Below are 21,139 nucleotides of genomic sequence, written 5' to 3'. Positions count from 1 at the left end.
ATAGATTTCCCTCCCTCTTGGAAATCCTTTGGGCCCCGGGGCCAGGGAGAGCAGGGGCAGCGCCGGGTTGGGGCGTTCCCCGGGGGCCGTCGGAGTGAGCACCACTGTGTCGCCGGAAAGGCGTCGCAAGCAAGGTAGCTCCCATGACCCCCGGGCCTCATGGTACATATCTTAAATACTTAGTTTGAGAAAAGCTAAGGGATTGGTTTGGAGATGTCTGACTTATTGATAAATCAGGAAATCAGATTTTATGTGTCTGTCCATTTTAATCCTTTGAACTACTAACAATTAACTATGTAAAACTTATCATAAAAATATTCTCATAGACAAAAGTCAGATTCACTCCAATGTTGGTCTTTGGACTCATCACAATAGTCCCTAAAGAGTTAACATTGATGCATTCAAAGATATTCACACTGTACCAGCAGATGCACAGTAGCACATACGCTAATATGCTCAAATATGCTAAAAATACTTTAAGCATGCTTTCCAGTGTGAGCTCACTGCCTCTATAATATCTGGCATGCTCACATGAAAGAGGGAACAGCTGTCGCTGGTCTACTTATTGTCCCCTTCCCACTCGCTCCACCCTCCCCGACCAGAAAAAAAAAGCCAGTGAGATATCTCCTTTCCCTAGTCTCTGGGGCACCCCTTCCGCGGGGTCAGGGCAATAAGTAGACCAGAGTGGCCCCGCCTCGATCAGGAAAAATGTGGGTGTGGGATGTTTTGCTTCTCTACCGTCTCTGCCGGAATTGAAAGGAGGTGCCCTCAAACCTGCCTGTTTTTGTACCTGGCCATAGAGCTGGTTAGAGGGCACACCTGTCATGAATGCCGTCTGTCCTCAAGTGACCATAGAGATGGCTAGAGGACACCTGCCTTGAATGCTTCTCCCCACTTTTACCCCACAGACTAGAGAATTCTTAACAATTTTCATTCTAGTATGCATTCTATCTTTCTGATTATAAGCCTGCATTCTATCCAGTTTATGTTGAATGAAGCGTGCTAGACAAACTGCACAATACATTACAGTGTAATAAATAACAGTATCGACAATACAAGAACAAGCAATCTAGTAATTGATATCATCTGATGGACAGTATACCTTAGCTTGGTCCCATATCTGTTTATGCTATCATTCCACTCATTGCCACTACACTCCATGTCATGCAAAACATTACGAGTACAAGCAGTCGAATGTTAGCACAAATCAATGACTGTATATATGAATGGACAAAGACATCCATCACATGACACCATTCATTCTTATGTGAAGATGCAATAGCGCATTGACCACAAAGATTGACATTTTTTCATTCACTATAATGGGGATCCTGTTTTCTGCTATCAATGCCTGCAAAACTGCAGTCAGCCATGAACTTCCGTGGCTTCAATGAAAGTGGGCATTTGTTGTCCCCTGGCACAAATAGGCTGGTACCAGGGCTAAGTATACCATGCCTGTGACTAATTATATTGTTAAGAACCATTAAATTACAACATATTTCCTTCTGTTATATAGCAACACTTAGACATAATACTCAAAAACATACACCCATGAATATCATAACAGTTCCCCATTACGAACTGAGGGTATAGTGTTTAGAGTTTGATCATGATGAGCTAAGTATACAGTAAAATCTACAATTTTGGTTGACTATGATTGTCAGATTAAGACAAAATTGGCATTTTATTTTTGCACAGACATGTAAATTGGCTTGTCCAAGCCAGAATGGCCCATATGGCAGAAGCCAATCTCCTGTTTATGTAAGGCAGCTTGATGTACAAGTACACCCCCTGGACAGGACGCTAGTGTATGGCAGGGTCCTTTGCATAGATACTGTAAAGCATTTCACTCAGCCTTCATTTTGTCTCTGATATCCGAAGGCAAGGTTTCAAACAGGACGTCCTCCACTACTAGGCCGCCACGCTTCAACGCCCGACAGAACCGCAGCTCTGGAGGCAGGAGCTCAAAATGGTTGCCCTTCAGTTCCAGATGTGTCAATAGAACCAGGTATGAGATCTTTGGTGAGAGCAACGACAGCATATTCTTGCCCAGCTTGAGGGTTTTGAGCTTCTTGCAAAAGAAGAGCTCGTCTGGGAGGTTCTCGATCTTGTTGCACGTGACAGAGAAATACTGAAGACTCTGTAGGACGCCGATCTCTGGTGGAATGAACCGGATGTCATTGTTGGACAGGTCCAGGTAACGAAGCTTGTTGCATAAGAACAGGTGTGGGGACAAGATCCCTATCTTGTTGTGGCTGAAGTAGAGGCGCTCCAGGCTGCCCAGCTTCTTGATGTGCTCAGGGATGTAGCAGATACTGTTGTGCCAGAGTTTCAGGCACGTCAGTTTGCGAAGGTGCTGGCAGCTGACTATCTCCTCAATGGAGTGCAGGTTGTTTTCCTTCAGGTCCAACTCCTGTAGAGTTAAGAGTAAAACATTTTTATTATAAGTGTAATTCCACAATATTATAGCAATTGGCCATACATATATATTTTGGCAACCCTAGTTGTGTGACACTGTATGCAATCATAGCAGGCAGTTACAGTAAATCACACCTGTAGGCCGACTACTCAGAGTTTTTAGACACTGTAGACGATCATATCAGGCAGTCATAGTATAGTATATCATACCTGTAGATTTGTGAGGCTAAAGATAGCATGTGGGATGCGTTCCAGGTCACAGTGCACCAGCTCCAATTCAGTCAAGTTCACCATTTTCTTCAGGTTGTTGAGCATCACCAGCTTGGTGCAGTCATTGTAGATGTACAGCCTCTGCAGGTGGCTGGACACGTCCACAATGGACTGGGGGATCTTTGTAAAGTTACTTTTGATCGAGAGGGTCTTCAGATGCTTCAGCTCCCTCAGGGACTCCAGACCCACATTCTTCGAAGCGTCAGGACTCAGTGAGCCAATGAGGTAGAGCTCCTCTAGATTCCGCAGGTGGTACAGCCAATGAGGTAGCTCCCTGCTGTCATCAAACTTCACCCTGAGCACCTTAGATAGAGATAGATAGATATATAGATACTTCATTAATCCCTGCATGGAAATGAAATGTCAACAACAACAGCAGACAAAATACACATGTGTTGTTCCAATAAAATGAATGCCTTTTGAGTCCCTTTGATATTTTAAGTAGAAATTGTACACAAATGTTGAATTTTAAGAGTAACCCGGAGTCGCCTCTTCACTGTTGACGTTGAGACTGGTGTTTTGCGGGTACTATTTAATGAAGCTGCCATTTGAGGACTTGTGAGGCATCTGTTTCTCAAACTAGACACTCTAATGTACTTGTCCTCTTGCTCAGTTGTGCACTCCCACTCCTCTTTCTATTCTGGTTAGACCCAGTTTGCGCTGTTCTGTGATGGTAGTGCAGAGCGTTGTACGAGATCTTCAGTTTCTTGGCAATTTCTCGCACCTTCATTTCTCAGAACAAGAATAGACGGACAAGTTTCAGAAGAAAAATCTTTGTTTCTGGACAATCGAACCCACAAATGCTGATGCTCCAGATACTCAACTAGTCTAAAGAAGTTTTATTGCTTCTTTAATCAGAACAGTTTTCAACTGTACTAACATAATTGCAAAAGGGATTTCTAATGATCAATTAGCCTTTTAAAATGAATAACTAGGATTAGCTAACACAACGTGCCATTGGAACACAGGATTGAGGGTTGCTGACAATGGGCCTCTGTATGCCTATGTAGATATGCCATAAAAAATCTGCAGTTTCCAGCTACAATAGTCATTTACAACATTAACAATGTCTACACTGTATTTCTGATCAATATGATGTAATTTTAATGGACAAAAAAAAGATTTTCTTTCAAAAACAAGAACATTTCTAAGTGACCCAAAACTCTTGAACGGTAGTGTACATTCAACACCGAGGCACATACGCTAATTACTCACATAGATGCACACATTCCTTCAGGTTACAGACCATGTACAGTGCCTTCAGAAAGTATTCACACCCCTTGACTTTTCACATTTTGTTGTGTTACAGCCTGAATATGAACTTGATTAAATTAAGATGTTTTGGTCACTGGAATTATGTTTTATATTTTTCTTTTTACAAATTAATGAAAAATGAAAAGATGAAATGTCTTGAGTCAATAAGTATATACCCCCTTTGCTATGGAAAGCCTTAATAAGTTCATGAGTAAAAATGTGCTTAACAAGTCACAAAATAAGTTGCATGGCAATAATAGCGTTTAACATGATTTGTTTAATGACTACCTCATCTCTGTACCCCACACGTACAATTATCTGTAAGTTCCCTCAGTCAAGCAGTGAATTTCAAACACAGATTCAACCACAAAGACCAGCCAGGTTTTCCAATGCCTCGCAAAAAAGGGCACCTATTGCTAGATAGGTGTATCAATACCTCCAGTCACTACAAAGATATTGGTGTCCTTCTTACTGAGTTGCCGGAGAGGAAGGAAACCACTCAATGGTGACTTTAAAATGGTTACAGAGTTTAACCTCACTAGGGTAGGGGGCACTATTTTTACCTCTGGATGAAAAAGTGTGCCCAAAGAAAACTGCCTGCTACTCAGGTCCAGAGGCTAGGATAATAATATAATTAGTTGATTTGGATAAAAAAACACTCCAAAGTTCTAAAACTGTTAAAATAATGTCTGTGAATATAACAGAACTGAAATGGCAGGCAAAAACCTGAGGAAAATCCATCCAGGAAGTGCCATTATTTTAAAATGGCTGTTTTTCCAATGAAAGCCTATCCACCATTTACAGGAATAGGACCCAGATTCCGTTCCCTATGGCTTCCACTAGTTGTGAACAGTCTTTAGACATTGTTTCAGGCTTTTATTCTGAAAAATGAGGGAGAATGACAACTTTGAGTCAGTGGATAGTGGGATGTCCCCAGAGCTCTTTCCTGCGAGCGTCTGAGAGTGCGCCTTTCTTGTTTTTCTTTTATATTGACGACGCTATTGTCCGGTTTAATTATTATAGATTATTTAGGCTAAAAAACAACCTGAGGATTGATTATAAACATTGTTTGACATGTTTCTACAAACTTTACGGATATTATTTGGAATTTGTCTGCCTCTTGTGACCGCAATTGAGCCATTGGATTACTGAACAAAATGTAGCAACAAAATGGAGGTTTTTGGATATAAAGAGGGACTTTATCGAACAAAACGAACATTTATTGTGTAACTGGGAGTCTTGTGAGTGCAACCATACAAAGATCATCAAAGGTAAGTGATTAATTTTAATGCTATTTCTGACTTTCGTGACTAATCTACTTGGCTGGTAACTGTATGTAATGTTTTGTGTGCTGAGCGCTGTCCTCAGATAATCACATGGTTTGCTTTCACCGTAAAGCCTTTTTGAAATCTGACACGGCGGCTGGATTAACAACAAGTTAAGCTTTATTTTGATGTATTACACTTGTGATTTCATGAAAGTGAAATATTTATAGTCATTTAATTTGAATTTGGCGCTCTGCAATTTCACCGGATGTTGGCCAGGTGGGACGCTACCGTCCCACACCCCCTAGAGAGGTTAATGGCTGTGATAGGAGAAAACTGAGAATAGTTCAACAACATTGTAGTTACTCCACAATACGAATCGAATTGATAGAGTGAAAAGAAGTAAGCCTGTACACAATACAAATATTCCAAAACATGCATCCTGTTTGCAACAAGGCACTAAAGTAATACTGCAAAAAATGTGGCAAAGCAATTCAGTTTTTGTGCTGAATACAAAGTGTTATGTTTGGGGCATATCCAATGCAAGACATTACTGAGTACCAATCTCCATGTTTTCAAGCATAGCGGTGGCTGTATCATGTTATGGGTATGCTTGTAATCGTTAAAGACTGGGGAGATTTCAGGATAAAAAAACAGAATGGAGCTAAGCACAGACAAAATCATAAAGGAAAACCTGGTTCAGTCTTCTTTCCACCAGACACTGGGAGATTAATTGACCTTTCGCAGGACAATAACCTAAAACACAAGGCCAAATCTACACTGTAGTTGCTTACTAAGAAGACAGTGAACGTTCATCAGTGGCCGAGTTACAGTTTTGACTTACATCTGCTTACAAATCAATGGCAAGACCTGAAAGTGGTTGACTAACAATGATAAGCAACCATTTTGTCAGAGTTTGAATTTTGAAAAGAATAATGGGCAAATGTTAACTTTTTTTTTTACAAATTGTTGGAATTTTTCTTCTATCACTTATTTCGTGTAGACCGTTGACAAAATATGACAATTAAATACATTTTAATCCCACTTTGTAGCACAACAAAATGTGGAAAATGACAAGGGGTGTGAATAACTTTTGAAGGCTCTGTAACTAGGCATAGGACCTCTAGACAAAGCGAGTGCATCAATATCCATAGGCTAGTAATTGGGTTCATAACAATACTTGACTCCAAAAACACTACAGTAAATACTACAGTAATGTCATCAAAAACACTACAGTCCGCAAAACACTACAGTAATAACTATAGTATATAGCGTAAATTCCGGACTATAAGCCGCAACTTTTTTCCCAGGCTTTGAACCTCGCGGCTTAAACAATGACGCGGCTAATATATGGACTTTTCCCGCTTTCAATTAATTTTTTTATTTTTTTTAAAACACATTCTGTGACGTGCTCAGTTTTTGGGCGGCATGAAGCTTTCATTAGACCAATGAAATTGCCAAACGGGTTAAGGTCAAACAACTTTTTTGTTTACTGTTTAGATTAAATCGAGCGCTCTCAAACTTCCCATCATTCTGATTACGGTAGTCATTTTGTCACCCTCATCATGGCAAAGACACGGAGAAATGCATATGATGCAGCTTTCAAGTTGAAGGCGATTGATCTGGCTGTTGGAAAAGGAAATAGAGCTGCTGCACGGGAGCTTGGTCTTAATGAGTCGATGATAAGACGTTGGAAACAGCAGCGTGAGCAATTGACTCAGTGCAAAAAGACAACTAAAGCTTACTGCTATTTTTGTATTTTTTGTTACAAGCCGTGTTTCGTTAAAGCCTATTTATTTTTGTTACAAGCCGTGTTTCGTTAAAGCCTATTTATTTTTGTTACAAGCCGTGTTTCGTTAAAGCCTGTGTAAAGTTCATTTGTTTCAATGTACCGGTAGGCACCTGCGGCTTATAGACATGTGCGGCTTATTTATGTTCAAAATAATATATTTTTATATTCAGTGGGTGCGGCTTATATTCAGGTGCACTTAATAGTCCAGAAATTACGGTACTACATTATAAACTGGGTGATTTGAGCCCGGAATGCTGACCCACATACTGTAGGAGACAAAAACAGAATACAGAATACAAAGTCAAGAGACATAAAAAAAAACATGCCACACCAAAAGACTACCAGAATGGCATACCTTGAGTTTCTCCTTAAGGAAGGAAGTGGCTGTGGTGTGGATCTTTAAGGAACACTGATACAGAGACAGCTCCTGGAGGTTTTCCAGCTGGGTGATGGAAGCTGGGATGGTTACATTGTTGATGATCTCTAGCTTCAGGGACTGGAGCTCAGTCACCTCAAAGATGGTGTCCGGGAGCCCAGACAGCATGAACAGCTGCAGCTCCAGTCTGTCGTTGTGGTTGGTCAGCAGTCTCTGACGCAGCTTCTCTGGCGTCCATTCATGGTTCAGGTTCAGCTGTTTCAGTTTGTTCTCGCTGACCTCAGACAGGAACACTGCGAACCTGAGAGAGAGACAGAAAGAGAGAATAAGAAGATTACTTTATTGTCCAAAAAAACGATGTAAAAGGATGTGCAATGGAAACTTGTCTTCTGCTTTATTGAAATCAAAATTATACTTGTCACATGCTCTGAATAAAACAAGTGTAGACCTTACCATGAAAAGCTTACTTACAAGCCCTTAACCAACAATGCAGAGTATTTAAAAAGTAAATTTGTAAAATGTGCTAAATAAACTAAAGGAAAAATAGTAACACAATAACCCCTTCGAAGGGTTGGAGCAGAGGGCAGCCATACATTGGCAGATGAATGGTTTGTTTTACAATTGGAGGCATTACATACTTATCAATAAGAACAAAGAGCTGAATCACTTGAAAGAATTTACAATTGTCTAATTTAAGAAAAAGTTTCACACCTCTTGGAATACAGTGGATCATACTGGTCGATCATGTGCAGCATGAAGGCAAAGTCATTCTTTACGTCTGGGATGTCATCGATTCCCGTTTCTTGCCGCACGTATTCAAAGGAGTACTCCTTCAGCGAGCGGTAGAAGAGCCAGTAGGAAGTGTAGAGGCAGGTGAATCCGTACACAGCCACGAAGCACAGGTAACAGTACGACAACTTAGAGAACAGGTGGGCCATGGTGTGATTACAGGAGAAATGCTTATATCCCGTCATGTCCTGTATGTCCACACTGCACTTCACTGTGATCTGCACCTCAGAGACTAAAGCACTGTTATACGCGATGATGAGGAGGAACTTGAACACCTTGAGAACAGTCTGGCGAACATACATAACATAGAGGATGTCCCCCTCTTCGACGTGCAGGCGGAACTTCTTCACCTTCTCAAATAGAGCTTTGGCCTGTTCTCCTTCCTTCTTATCCAGGGCGCTGGCTGTGGGCTTGTCCACTACGATCTTCTCTGGGACGGATTTGAGGGACTGGGTCTTCTCCAGGTTGTCCAGGTTCCCCTCTATAGACACATTGAGGATCGCTCTACTCTTCTTGGTGTCCTTGAATTAATTCATGAATGAATGGATTAATGCATTTTATTTCAAATATATACAATATAGGGCTGTTTTCCGGGATATAGATTGAGCCTAGTCCTGGACAAAACATAATTTTACGCATTCACACACCCACACACAGTAAATACATACAAGACATACATAAATACAGTACATACAAACACATACCAACAATACCTTCTCCTCTGGGTTCTCTCCAGATACCTCGGACAGAGCTCTGGTAGTCCAGGGGGAGTCGAAGCACTTTCCCAAGATGGAGATGAAATGCTCTATCTTAGAGCTGGAACCTGGGAACTTGAACCAGAAATTGCTACACACCATGAAGATGAGGGTGTGTATGAGGACTAGGTAAGGGAAGTACTTGGCGTACCAGTGCAGAGCTTTCTCATAGCACATCTGGTTGATGAAGCTATACTGCTGGAAGTCCAGGTTCGTTTTCCGGCCCATCATCTCGGGGACATCTGGCTGCACAGCAGTTTTATTTGGTAAGAGTATTGTTTGGTTGTACATGGTCATTTTTTGGGGAAGGCAGATTATTTTGTCCTGCCTCACCTGAAAGAAAACAAAGAACAAACAATAACTCCACAAACCAAAATTGTTTCTGTGAAAGTTCCCAGAACATTCGTTAGGTCAAGACAAATGTTCTCATAACACAAAACTGTCCAGTTGTGCTGATGATTATACAATGTTTGTATAAAACATTTGACTGATGTCGACAGAAAGTTGCTCTCACATTTTGATGCAGCAGTATGTTCTAAAACATTACTGGTGCATTGTGTTATTACATTACCTCGAAACCTAATGAGCATGTTTGGGGAATGTTCTGTGGTGCTTGTTACAGATGTTGTTACAGATGTTACTTCATTTTTTTTTTATCTGAATGAAAAATACATCTTGTTATCAAAAACATTCCTTGAATGTTATTGGGATGTTATCATCCTAATGTTAGATAAACCCCTAACTAAAACTTAATGGGAACCTTAGCTAAAGTTCTGTGAATGTTCCCGGTTTTCTGTGAAGAATCAAGCTAGCAACACAGCAACATCAAAACTTGGAACTTGAAACTAGTCTATTACATTAAGTTAGTTAGATTCAGTGATAATACAAACAACGGGGGGAATATCTGATAATCTGGCCTGGTTACCCAAAAATTCATCATTATGATGAATTTTTGGGAAACCAGGCCAGATTATCAGATATTCCCCCCGTTGTTTGTATTATCACTGAACCTTTTGTCGGAGGATAATTAAACCTCTGAGCTGTTTCCCAAAACCATAGTTATTAAAGTTGCACTTGAAAACACTTGTTATTTACAGCTAAGTGCATTGTTAGATGCTTTTTTGTCACTTTATTCACAGAAGATCTCCGCTAAACATAAACATCTTGATCCTATCTGTCTGAAAATGATGCTGATTACTTCAATTATAACAAAATGAAGGATACAAATATGCTTCAAATGAAAGCCTAGATGACTGCATTAATTAAGGATCGGACCCCTTTTTTAAATTTTCGTCTAAAATGACATACATGTACCCAAATCTAACTGCCTGTAGCTCAGGACCTGAAGCAAGGATATACATATTCTTGATACCATTTGAAAGGAAACGCTTTGAAGTTTGAGGAAATGTGAAATTAATGTAGGAGAATATAACACACTAGATCTGGTGAAAGATAATACATGTGTTTTTATATTTATTTTGTCCCATCATTTTGAAATGCAAGAGAAAGGCCATAATGTACTAGTCCAGGTTAGGCGCAATTTAGATTTTGGCCACTAGATGGGAGCAGTGTATGTGAAACGTTTTAGACTGATTCAATGAACCATTGAATTTCTGTTCAAAATGTTGTATCTAGACTGCCCAAATGTGCCTAATTGGTTTATTAATACATTTTCAAGTTCATAACTATGCACTCGCCTCAAACAATTGCATGGTATTCTTTCACTGTAATAGCTGCTGTAAATTAGACAGTGCAGTTAGATTAACACGAATTTAAGCTTTCTACCCATATCAGATATGTCTATGTCCTGGGAAATGTTCTTGTTACTTACAACCTCATGATAATCACATTAGCCTACGTTAGCTCAACCGTCCTGTGGAGGGGACACCGATCCCATAGAGGAAGATAAATAGATTACATGGGCCTATATATTTCAATCATATTGAAATAAATTCTACAGTATATTCAATCAATTGAGTTCTATTTTGACAATAGGCTACTGTCTGTAATTTATGACTCAGTGTATTGCATGTGTAACATGTGCACGAGGATGTCCCCGATCGGTAATTTAGCGCATTCTTATTGGGTAAGCATTATAAGCCGCCTCAATATTTTAAGCCATATGTGGTAATATCTCTAGGAGCTGATCCGTCATCAGTATTGTGGCGTAATTCTAATGATAATTCTCTATGGTCAAATTTGAATGGAGAAAGCTGATCCGAGAGCAGGGATGCTTTTCTTTTGATCTTATCAGTATCGACACATGGTCTAACAACACATTTAGCGAATGTTCTCTCTACGTGGTGTTTGGGAAACGCATGTTACATCTTCAGCTGTTGTAGGAATGATGCATCGTTAAAACACTCGTAAGCCTAAGTTCCATTGTTATCAGGAAACCAGGCCATGTCTCATTTTCTGCTCTGACGTCACTGGTAGAGATGTGACTCAGACAGGAAATAACCAATTAGTGCTTTAGCCAACCGCAGACTGAAGAGGGAGACACTAAATCTAATGCAATGCAATACTGTACCCAAAAAATTATTTGTTATGCTTTGACCTGCCATTGCATCTTTTATAACACTTAAAACATATAGATATTTTTTTCTATTGAAATCATAGATGAATCATGGAGCCACATTGTGGTGATGAAATTACAGTGAGAAAAACAAAATATCTTTTTTTTCTTCTTCAGCTTCGAAAGGTTTTACATAGATCCAGATCAGTGACGTGGTTTATGGGACAGAGGAAATTAGGCTCATGGTTGTGCTGCAGCAGTACAGGGCAGGAAAGGAGAAACACAGTCAGACCTGCTGAGTAAAATCTCTGGAAAGAGGAGCAGCAGAATTATTTCTCTCTATATATACTCTCTCTCTCTCTCAATCTCTCCTCTTGCTCGCTTTCTCTCACTCTCACGCTCTATATCTATATCCCTTTCCCTCTCCCTCTCCCCTCGCTTACTCTCACTCATTCTCCTGCTCTGTCTCTCTCTGCCCTCCCTCCTTCTCTCCCTATATATGGTAGCTAGTGTGTAGAGCTATTCATTGGCTTCTCTCTGTTAAAATGTCCCTTTGGCAGAGCCAATGTTAACCTTCACTAATCTAAACTCAGACACACAGTCCCATAAAGGCAGGAAATGTATTAATTAGAGCTAGTACACTGTCTTATTTGAAGGCTACAGTTCGCCAATATAAACTAATGGAAGTTATCACATGGGGGGCATTTTGACAACCTGGTCCCAGGCAGTGGTGTAATGTACTTAAGTAAAAATACTTTAAAGTACTGCTTAAGTAATTTTTTTGAGTATCTGTACTTTACTTTACTATTTATATTTTTGTCAACTTTTACTTTTTCTCCACTACATTCCAAAGAAAATAATGTACTTTCTACTCCATACATTTTCCTTGACACCCAAAAATACTCGTTACATTATGAATGCTTGGCAGGACAGGAAAATAGTCTAATTCCCTGGTCATACTTAGTGCATCTGATCTGGTGGACTCACTAAACATGAATGCTGTGTTTGTAAATTATGTCTGAGTTTTGGAGTGTGCCCCTGGCTGACAGTAAATAAAAAATAAAAAAATAAAATCATTACATTTACATTTACATCATTTAGCAGACGCTCTTATCCAGAGCGACTTACAAATCATTTTGTCTGGTTTGCTTAATATAAGAAATGTAAAATAGTTTATACTTTTGATACTTAAGTATATTTCAGCAATTACATTTACTTTTGATACTTAACTATATTTAAAACCAAATACTTTTTTACTTTTACTCAAGTAAGATTTTACTGGGTGACTTTCGCTTTTACTTGAGTCATTTTCTATTAAGGAATCTTTACTTTTACTCAAGTATGACAATTAGGTACTTTTTCCACCACTGGTCGCAGGGCAATTCGCAGGATGTGTGTGGTAAGTGAATCTGTTCCCTCCATTTAGTATGAAATATTACGTTTGGTTACATTATGAATAGAATAGTGATCGTACAATATCATACAAATTAGAGGACGTATAGTCTCAAACGTCTTAACCAGTCATACAATAACATACGAATTGGATGAGTTAATATAACATACATCTTGGAGAACGTATAGTATTATACATTTTTCTCTGAGACCAGGTTGCTTGTTGTGTCTTAACAACAAAGGAGAGTTTCGGCGAGAATTTACATTGTCATTAGTTCTCCTAAACACCAAAGGTTAAGATAATTTACGTAGCAGGTTAGGTGAATTGGGTTAAAGTTAGAATAAGGGTTAGGGGAAGCTTAAATACTAGTTGTCCCTGACGTGGCTCGAACACGCAACCTTTCAATTGATAGGCCTTTCATCCTCCCTGACCAACCTCCCTACTGTTGTTTTCTAACTAAACTTTAGTGCATATCATATGTCTTTGAGGTGCCCAGAAATAGATATAGTATGTTTCATGTGGCTCTGAGGCCAGGCTTGTTTTGAAATTGCCCAAAATTAACAAACAGTGAAAGCACCTTTTCTAAACACTCATTCTGTCTTTTTGTAGAGATCCTTCCCCTCAGCTTAAGGGGACAACGGGGGATATTTCTACCCTAACAAAGTTCCTATCAATGGTGTTTGGTGGTCTCTAAAAATGATTTGTCCTAATCTACAGGGGTTTATATATAGATGGAGCCCCTATGGGCACTGGTCAAAAGTAGGCCACTACTTAGGGAATAGGGTTAATTTGGGACGCACCCCAGAATCAGCAGATCGAGCTCCACCATCTCCAATTGGTCAGAGTGGTGAAGAGAAGTGACAGGTTATGGGCCGCTGGAATCATGACTACATCCCAAATGGCCTCCTATTCTGTATTTATTGCATTACTTATTGACCAGTGCACTATAGGGAATAGGGTGCCATTTTGGACAAATGCCATTTGTTTATGAAGAGGGGGTGGGGCAGGCGGGGTGCCATTTTTGGTGCGAGGTGCAGTGTGTGTTTCCCATGTGTTCCCCATGTGGTTATGAAGAGGAGGTGGGGCAGGTGGGGGGGGGCATTTTTGGTGCGCGGGGCAGTCTGTGTGTGTTTCTGTGTGTTTGTGTGGAGTGCAGAAATGTCTTCCCTTTCCGCTGGTAAACTCCAGCCAGACTGCTGCTTATATGAACCTAACCTCCTCCCCAGGCTTGAATTGATGGGACGTAATTTATTTTTGCAGTGCCCAATTAATTCTTAGTTCGGGCATATATAGTTTATATTTGAAAACTTTCTGATTTCCCGAACTCACTTCCTTGTTTAGCACATTACTTGCTATGCTCGAACATTGAAATCCACAAAGAGGGGGAGGTGCTAAATGGTGCTGGAGTGAAAGATCAGCCAATTAAAACCTGCAGATGTTTTCTCCGTGCCTGCCATTGACTGCCATTTAAGTCCCGTTCTGAGGCGATCTGAAACCAGATGTCTCGCCAGAGAGAGCCAGCTGGTGGGTGAGATTAACATGAACCCAACATTGGCTTGTTTGCCACTGCAGGACCGGCCACAATAAAAGGTCTAGAGCTGTCACCCTAATTACTTTTTATTTACCATTTATTTTAATATCTGCTATTCAGCAAGTCACTTTAAAGACTTGATTTAAGCATTTCAATATATCTCTAATTATATCTATCTATCTTTCTTTCTTTCTACATAGCCCATCTATAATTTAGCCCAAACTACTACCTCTTCCCCTACTGTATTTATTTATTTAATTTATTATTTTGCTCCTTCGCACCATATTATTTATATTTTAACTTTGAACTTTCTTCAAATTATAAATCTACCATTCCAGTGTTTTACTTGCTACACTTTATTTACTTTGCCACCATGGCCTTTTTTGCCTTTACCTCCCTTATCTCACATCATTTGCTCACATTGTATATAGTCTTATTTTTGTCTACTGTATCATTGATTGTATGTTGTTTTACTCCATGTGTAACTCTGTGTTTTTGTATGTTGTCGAACTACTTTGCTTTATCTTGGCCAGGTCGCAATTGTAAATGAGAACTTGTTCTCAACTTGCCTACCTGGTTAAATAAAGGTGAAATAAAATACAAATATAATAAAATAAATATCTAGGTGGTACTAGCAGATAAAGTAAACATAATATATGCTATAAAAACATGACTATACTATACACAGAACATAAGACAGACTATGTGAACTACAAGAGTAAAACTTAAAATTACATAATTACAACCAGAAATCTGAAACATAACATAACTTCAACCAGTTCTGCCCTCTGGGTATAGGCTATGCTACAAAATGTTTAGAATGTGTATGCACCTCATAGAAACAATTGCTTGTTCATAGATACTTTTATGGAAGCGATTTTGAAGCTGTCTGATGCTACTGACCTGTAGGGTGCATCCGAACACTCCGATCATTAGCATGACCACAGAGAGGTAGTCTGTGAACACATCCCACCAGGGCTTCAGAACCCGGAACTGTGGCTGCTGCTCTGAGAACTGCCGGAACTCTGTCACAGGAATCATGGCTCCTGCTGGCACAGAGCTGACATTGGGATTGTTTGCAAACAATGCATTTGTAAATAAACAATGTATAGCTTAAAAATATGTTTAGTCCTTACATGCCAGTTATTACAACCATAGCTCCATTTATGAATTTAAGTGCGGTGACATTTCTCCATCCTCATCCCTTTGCTGGAGCAAACTAAGTGGCAGGGCAGATTTTTTTTTCAACAAATTAAGGATTTTGCCTTTAAGCCTCCATTTAAATCCCCTTGTCACTTTCCTTGAGGATTCTGACCTATATGTTGAATATTGTCACGTATACTCCCTCTCCGGCCTCTCGGTCATCAGGCTGCTGATTATCCCGCATACCGGACACCATCGTCATGTGCACCAGCGCCTCATGACACTCACCTGGACTCCATCACCTCCTTGATTATCTTCCCTATATCTGTCACTCCCCTTGGTTCTTTTATCAGGTGTTATTGACTCTGTTTCATGTCGGTGCGTTGTTTGAGTTTCGTGTGTAGTGTTTTGTTTATTTTTTAAAACACTCTCTCCCTGTACTTGCTTCCCGACTCTCAGCGCACTCAATACAAATATGGCCAGCTTCCAGACTAGTTTGATAACGTTAAAGATTTGACTGTACAACAACCAAACTCATTAAACTGGTGTGATGTATCAATAAACTGAGGCATGATAAAAGCAACATGCATGCCTTGCCCACCTGAGGATCTGTCTTTTCCTGTGTTTAGGGGTGCCAAATCCAGTTGTCAGTTAAATCTCGCTGGATTGATTACTTTCATTTTACTCCTGCGACTCTTTCATACTTTTGCTTGTGACTGTTGTTTTTTCCCGTTAACGTTACGACCTCGGAAATGTCAAAGTAATGATCTGTCAAAAACACCCCGGTAATGGCTGAAATGGGTTTCATGGGATACATTGGCTTTCAGTTGAATCTATAAGAACGCTAAAGCTTCATCTAAGATTTAACACACAGTCTCGACACTTACTGTACATCACAAGAAAGAGAAGAAATAACTTTATTTTGATGGGTGTTCATTTGTGTAATTGAAAAATGGTACAATTTAATACAGTTGATACAGTATGTCTACAAATTAGACAGAGCAAGTGTTTGGTAGTTGCAGCCAGGGACTTAATGGAAGAGTAAATGCCATTTATGCCCCTTTTATTTGTGAAATTGCATTTACTCACCTTTTTATTTAGTTAATTATCGTTTACCCACATATTATTGTGTTCTGAGCGTTTATCAACAGTCAGAATGCTAATATTATTGATCTGAGTTCTAATTACGCCTGCCTCTGTGAACGAATGGAATCATGATTCCGTTATGCTCGTTATACTACAGCGACTGAAATGACTGCAACACTCAAAGAGCTGCAGTTAGTTTCAGAGTGGGTGGCAAGGAATAAGTTAGCCCTAAATATTTCTAAAACTAAAAGCATTGTATTTGGAACAAAACACTCACTAAACCCTAAACCTCAACTAAATCTTGTAATAAATAATGTGGAAATTGAGCAAGTTGAGATGACTAAACTGCTTGGAGTAACACTAGATTGTAAACTGTCATGGTCAAAACATATTGATGCAGTAGTAGCTAAGATGGGGAGAAGTCTGTCTTTAATAAAGCTATGCTCTGCCTTCTTAACAACACTATCAACACGGCAGGTCCTACAGGCCCTAGTTTGTCTCACCTTGACTACTGTTCAGTCATGTGGTCAGGTGCCACAAAAAAGGACTTAGGAAAATTGCAATTGGCTCAGAACAGGGCAGCAAGGCTGGCCCTTGGATGTACACAGAGAGCTAATTAATATTAATAATATGCATGTCAATCTCTCCTGGTGTCACGTCCTGACCAGTATAAGGGGTTATTGGTTATTGTAGTTTGGTCAGGACGTGGCAGGGGGTATTTGTTTTATGTGGTTCAGGGTTTAATGGGATATGTATTTATGTAAGAGGGGTGTTTGATTTATGTGTTCTGGGGTTTTTGGGTAATGTTCTTGTTTTGTATTTCTATGTTTTTCTATGTTGTGTATTTTTTTGTTGGCCTGGTATGACTCTCAATCAGGAACAGCTGTACATCGTTGTTGCTGATTGAGAGTCATACTTAAGTAGCCCTGTTTTCACCTGTCCTTTTGTGGGAAGTTGTTGTTGTACTGCTGTGTGTTAGCCTGCAACACTGTTCATGTGATTGTTTTGTTTGTTACGTTTTCTAATAAAGTTAAGATGAGCACTCAACCCACTGCGCCTTGGTCCAGTATATACGACGACCGTTACACCTGGCTGAAAGTGGAGGTGATTGACTTCATTACTACTTTTATTTATGAGAGGTATTGACATGTTGAATGCACCGAGCTGTCTGTCTAAACTACTGCTTGGACATCTCTTCACAGTCCCCAAGTCCAGAACAGACTACGGGAGGCACACAGTACTACATAGAGCCATGACTACAAGGAACTCTATTCCACATCAAGTAACTGACGAAAGCAGTAAAATTTGATTAAAAAAAACAGATAAAAACCACCTTATGGAACAGCGGGAACTGTGAAGCAACGTAAACATTGGCACAGACACATGCATACACACACACACGATACGCACTAAACATACACTTGGGTTTAGTACTGTAGATATGTGGTAGTGATAGAGTAGGGGCCTGAGGGCACACAGTCTGTTGTGAAATCGGTGAATGCATTCTAATGTTTTTAAAATTGTATAAACTGCCTTAATTTTGCTGGAACCCAGGAAGAGTAATGGGGATCCATAGTAAATACAAATACAAATGTTTGCCTGATACCCCCCAGATTTGCATTGTTAGCAGCGCATTCATTCACAAACTGAAAACTGCCCACGGCACAGGCTGAGACGTGAAACAAACTACCTCAGCCCAGGCAAAATGTCCATCGACTCCTGCCTTGTCAACAAACATCCCTCAACAACAAAAAATGGTTGATATTTCAGTCAAGTGGCTAGCTAACTAGCTAGCTTGTTCAAGGGCTCTAGCTACTGTTAGCCAGATAGCTAGCTAACATTAGCTATAACTAGCTGGCTAGAAGGATGAAGTTAGAGCCTAACGTTAAAAGGAGCCTGACCTAAGCAGGAGCAGTTGACTGAAATTAAGATAGCTATAATCTTAACAAAAGATAGGATAAATAAATTCTCATAACCTGGATAGTAAAGCAAATGTATTCTGTTTCAATCCAATCGTTTTATGCGAATAAAGTACATGACAGAAAAAAAAATGTAATGACATGTCTGATAGAAATAGTACATTTTGGTAAACTTTACAAATGTTGACAAAACAAAATAGCCAGACAAGGTAGTATCTTTTTGTGTGGGTGAAACTAATTATGCGAGAAACGTCAGTGGAAATGCTTTTAATGTGCAAATATTGATATAATAACCATCATATCTAAGTAAACTTGGAGTCACGTGATGACATGTGTGGTCTTCCCACTACGAGACGTCTTATAAGGCTAAAGATGAAATAAGTTATGATTAACTTTACAAGGTGGTGAAAGTGCTAGGTGATGAGCTAGATGCTCGTTTCAAATAAACATTGAGGGTCTTATTCTGGTGACATGATCATCGATGCTTGGCTGCCATTTGACATATAACTTTTTTTTTTTTAATCGAATCAAATTTTATTTGTCAAATGCGCCAAATACAACAGGTGTAGACCTTAGTGAAATGCTTGCTTATGAGCCCCTAACCAACAATGCAGTTTAAAAACAGAGAGAAATAAAAGTAACAAGTAATTAAAGAGCAGCAGTAAAATAACAATAGCGAGACTATATACAGGAGGGTACTGGAACAGAGGGGGGGGGGGGGGGGGGGGGCAATGCAAATAGTCTGGGTAGCCATGTGATTAGATGTTCAGGAGTGGCTTGGGGGTAGAAGCTGTTTAGAAGCCTCCTGGACCTAAACTTGGCACTACGGTACCGCTTGCCGTGCGGTAACAGAGAGAACAGTCTGTGACTAGGGTGGCTGGAGTCTTTGAAAATATTTAAGGCCTTCCTCTGACACCGCCGGTACAGAGGTCCTGGATGGTAGGAAGCTTTGCCCCAGTGATGTACTGGGCCGTACGCACTACCCTCTGTAGTGCCTTGCGGTCGGAGGCTGAGCAGTTGCCATACCAGGCAGTGATGCAATCAGTCAAGATGCTCTCGATCATGCAGCTGTAGAACCTTTTGAGCATATGAGGACCCATGCCAAATACTTTGTCTCATCAGGGGGAATAGGTTTTGTCGTGCCCTCTTCACGACTGTCTTGGTGTGCTTGGATCATGTTAGTTTGTTGGTGATGTGGACACCAAGGAACTTGAAGCTCTCAACCTGCTCCACTACAGCCCTGTCAATGAGAATGGGGGCGTGCTCGGTCCTCTTTTTCCTGTAGTCCACAATCATCTCCTTTGTCTTGACCATGTTGAGGGAGAGGTTGTTGTCCTGGCACCACATGACCAGGTCTCTGACCTCCTCCCTATAGGCTGTCTCATCGTTGTCGGTGATCAGGCCTACCACTGTTGTGTCATGGGCAAACTTAATGATGGTGTTGGAGACGTGACTGGCCGTGCAGTCATGAGTGAACAGGGAGTACAGGAGGGGACTGAGCATACACCCCTCAGGGGCCCCTGTGTTGAGGATCAGCGTGGCGGATGTGTTGTTACCTACTCTTACCACCTGGGGGCCGCCCGTCAGGAAGTCCAGGATCCAGTTGCAGAGGGAGGTGTTTAGTCCCAGGGTCCTTAGCTTATTGATGAGCTTTGAGGGCACTATGGTGTTGAATGCTGAGCTGTAGTCAATGAATCGCATTCTCACATAGGTGTTCCTTTTGTCCAGGTGGGAAAGGGCAGTGTGGAGTGCAATAGATATTGCATCATCTGTGGATCTGTTAGGGCGATATGCAAATTGGAGTCTAGGGTTTCTGGGATAATGGCGTTGATGTGAGCCATGACCAGCCTTTCAAAGCACTTCATGGCTACAGACGTGAGTGCTACAGGTCGGTAGTCATTTAGGCAGGTTACCTTAGTGTTTGTGGGCACAGGGACTATGGTGGTCTGCTTAAAATATGTTGGTATTACAGACTCGGAAAGAGAGAAGTTGAAAATGTCAGTGAAGACACTTGCCAGTTGGTCAGCGCATGCTCGCAGTACACGTCCTGGTAATCCATCTGGCCCTGCGGCCTTGTGAATGTTGACCTGTTTACAGGCCTTACTCACATCGGCTGCGGAGAGTGATCACACAGTTGTCCGGAACAGCTGGTGCTCTCATGCATGTTTCAGTGTTATTTTCCTCAAAGCGAGCATAGAAGTAGTTTAGCTCGTCTGGTAGGCTTGAGTCACTGGGTAGCTCTCGGCTGTGCTTCCCTTTGCAATTTAATGGTTTGCGAGCCCTGCCACATCTGACGAGCATCAGAGCCGGTGTAGTACAATTCAATCTTAGTCCTGTATTGACGCTTTGCCTGTCTGATGGTTCGTCTGAGGGCATAGCAGGATTTCTTATAAGCTTCCGGGTTAGAGTCCCGTTCCTTGAAAGCGGCAGCTCTAGCCTTTAGCTCAGTGCGGATGTTGCCTGTAATCCACGGCTTCTGGTATGTGCGTACGGTCACTGTGGGGACGACGTCATCGATGTACTTATTGATGAAGCCAATGACTGATGTGGTGTACTCCTCAATGCCATCGGAGGAATCCCGGAACATCTTCCAGTCTGTGCTAGCAAAACAGTCCTGTAGTGTAGCATCTGCT

General features: G+C 40.7%; 1 protein-coding gene across 2 annotated transcripts in view; it reads right to left on the bottom strand.

Annotated features, from left to right (window-relative positions):
* Positions 1 to 246: 246 nt before the first annotated feature.
* Positions 247 to 21,139, bottom strand: part of LOC106560306 (volume-regulated anion channel subunit LRRC8C) — a 47,519-nt gene continuing 26,626 nt past the window's right edge. Inside the window, exons 2-7 of one of the 2 annotated variants that reach the window (XM_014123066.3) lie at positions 15,262 to 15,404; positions 8,869 to 9,252; positions 8,087 to 8,685; positions 7,355 to 7,676; positions 2,629 to 2,991; positions 247 to 2,413 (exon numbers count right to left, since the gene is read on the bottom strand). In XM_014123066.3, the coding sequence (XP_013978541.1) occupies positions 1,847 to 2,413; positions 2,629 to 2,991; positions 7,355 to 7,676; positions 8,087 to 8,685; positions 8,869 to 9,252; positions 15,262 to 15,399 (2,373 nt within the window). In that variant the 5' untranslated portion in view covers positions 15,400 to 15,404 and the 3' untranslated portion in view covers positions 247 to 1,846. The remainder of the gene's footprint in view (positions 2,414 to 2,628; positions 2,992 to 7,354; positions 7,677 to 8,086; positions 8,686 to 8,868; positions 9,253 to 15,261; positions 15,405 to 21,139) is intronic. The other variant, XM_014123070.3, reaches the window with a different exon arrangement.

The sequence above is a fragment of the Salmo salar genome, chromosome 10 (assembly GCF_965601325.2).
Source record: "Salmo salar chromosome 10, fSalSal1, whole genome shotgun sequence".
Classification (NCBI taxonomy): domain Eukaryota; kingdom Metazoa; phylum Chordata; class Actinopteri; order Salmoniformes; family Salmonidae; genus Salmo; species Salmo salar.
The sequence above is the reverse complement of the archived record's forward strand: the minus strand, read 5'-3'. Positions and strand labels throughout refer to the sequence as shown.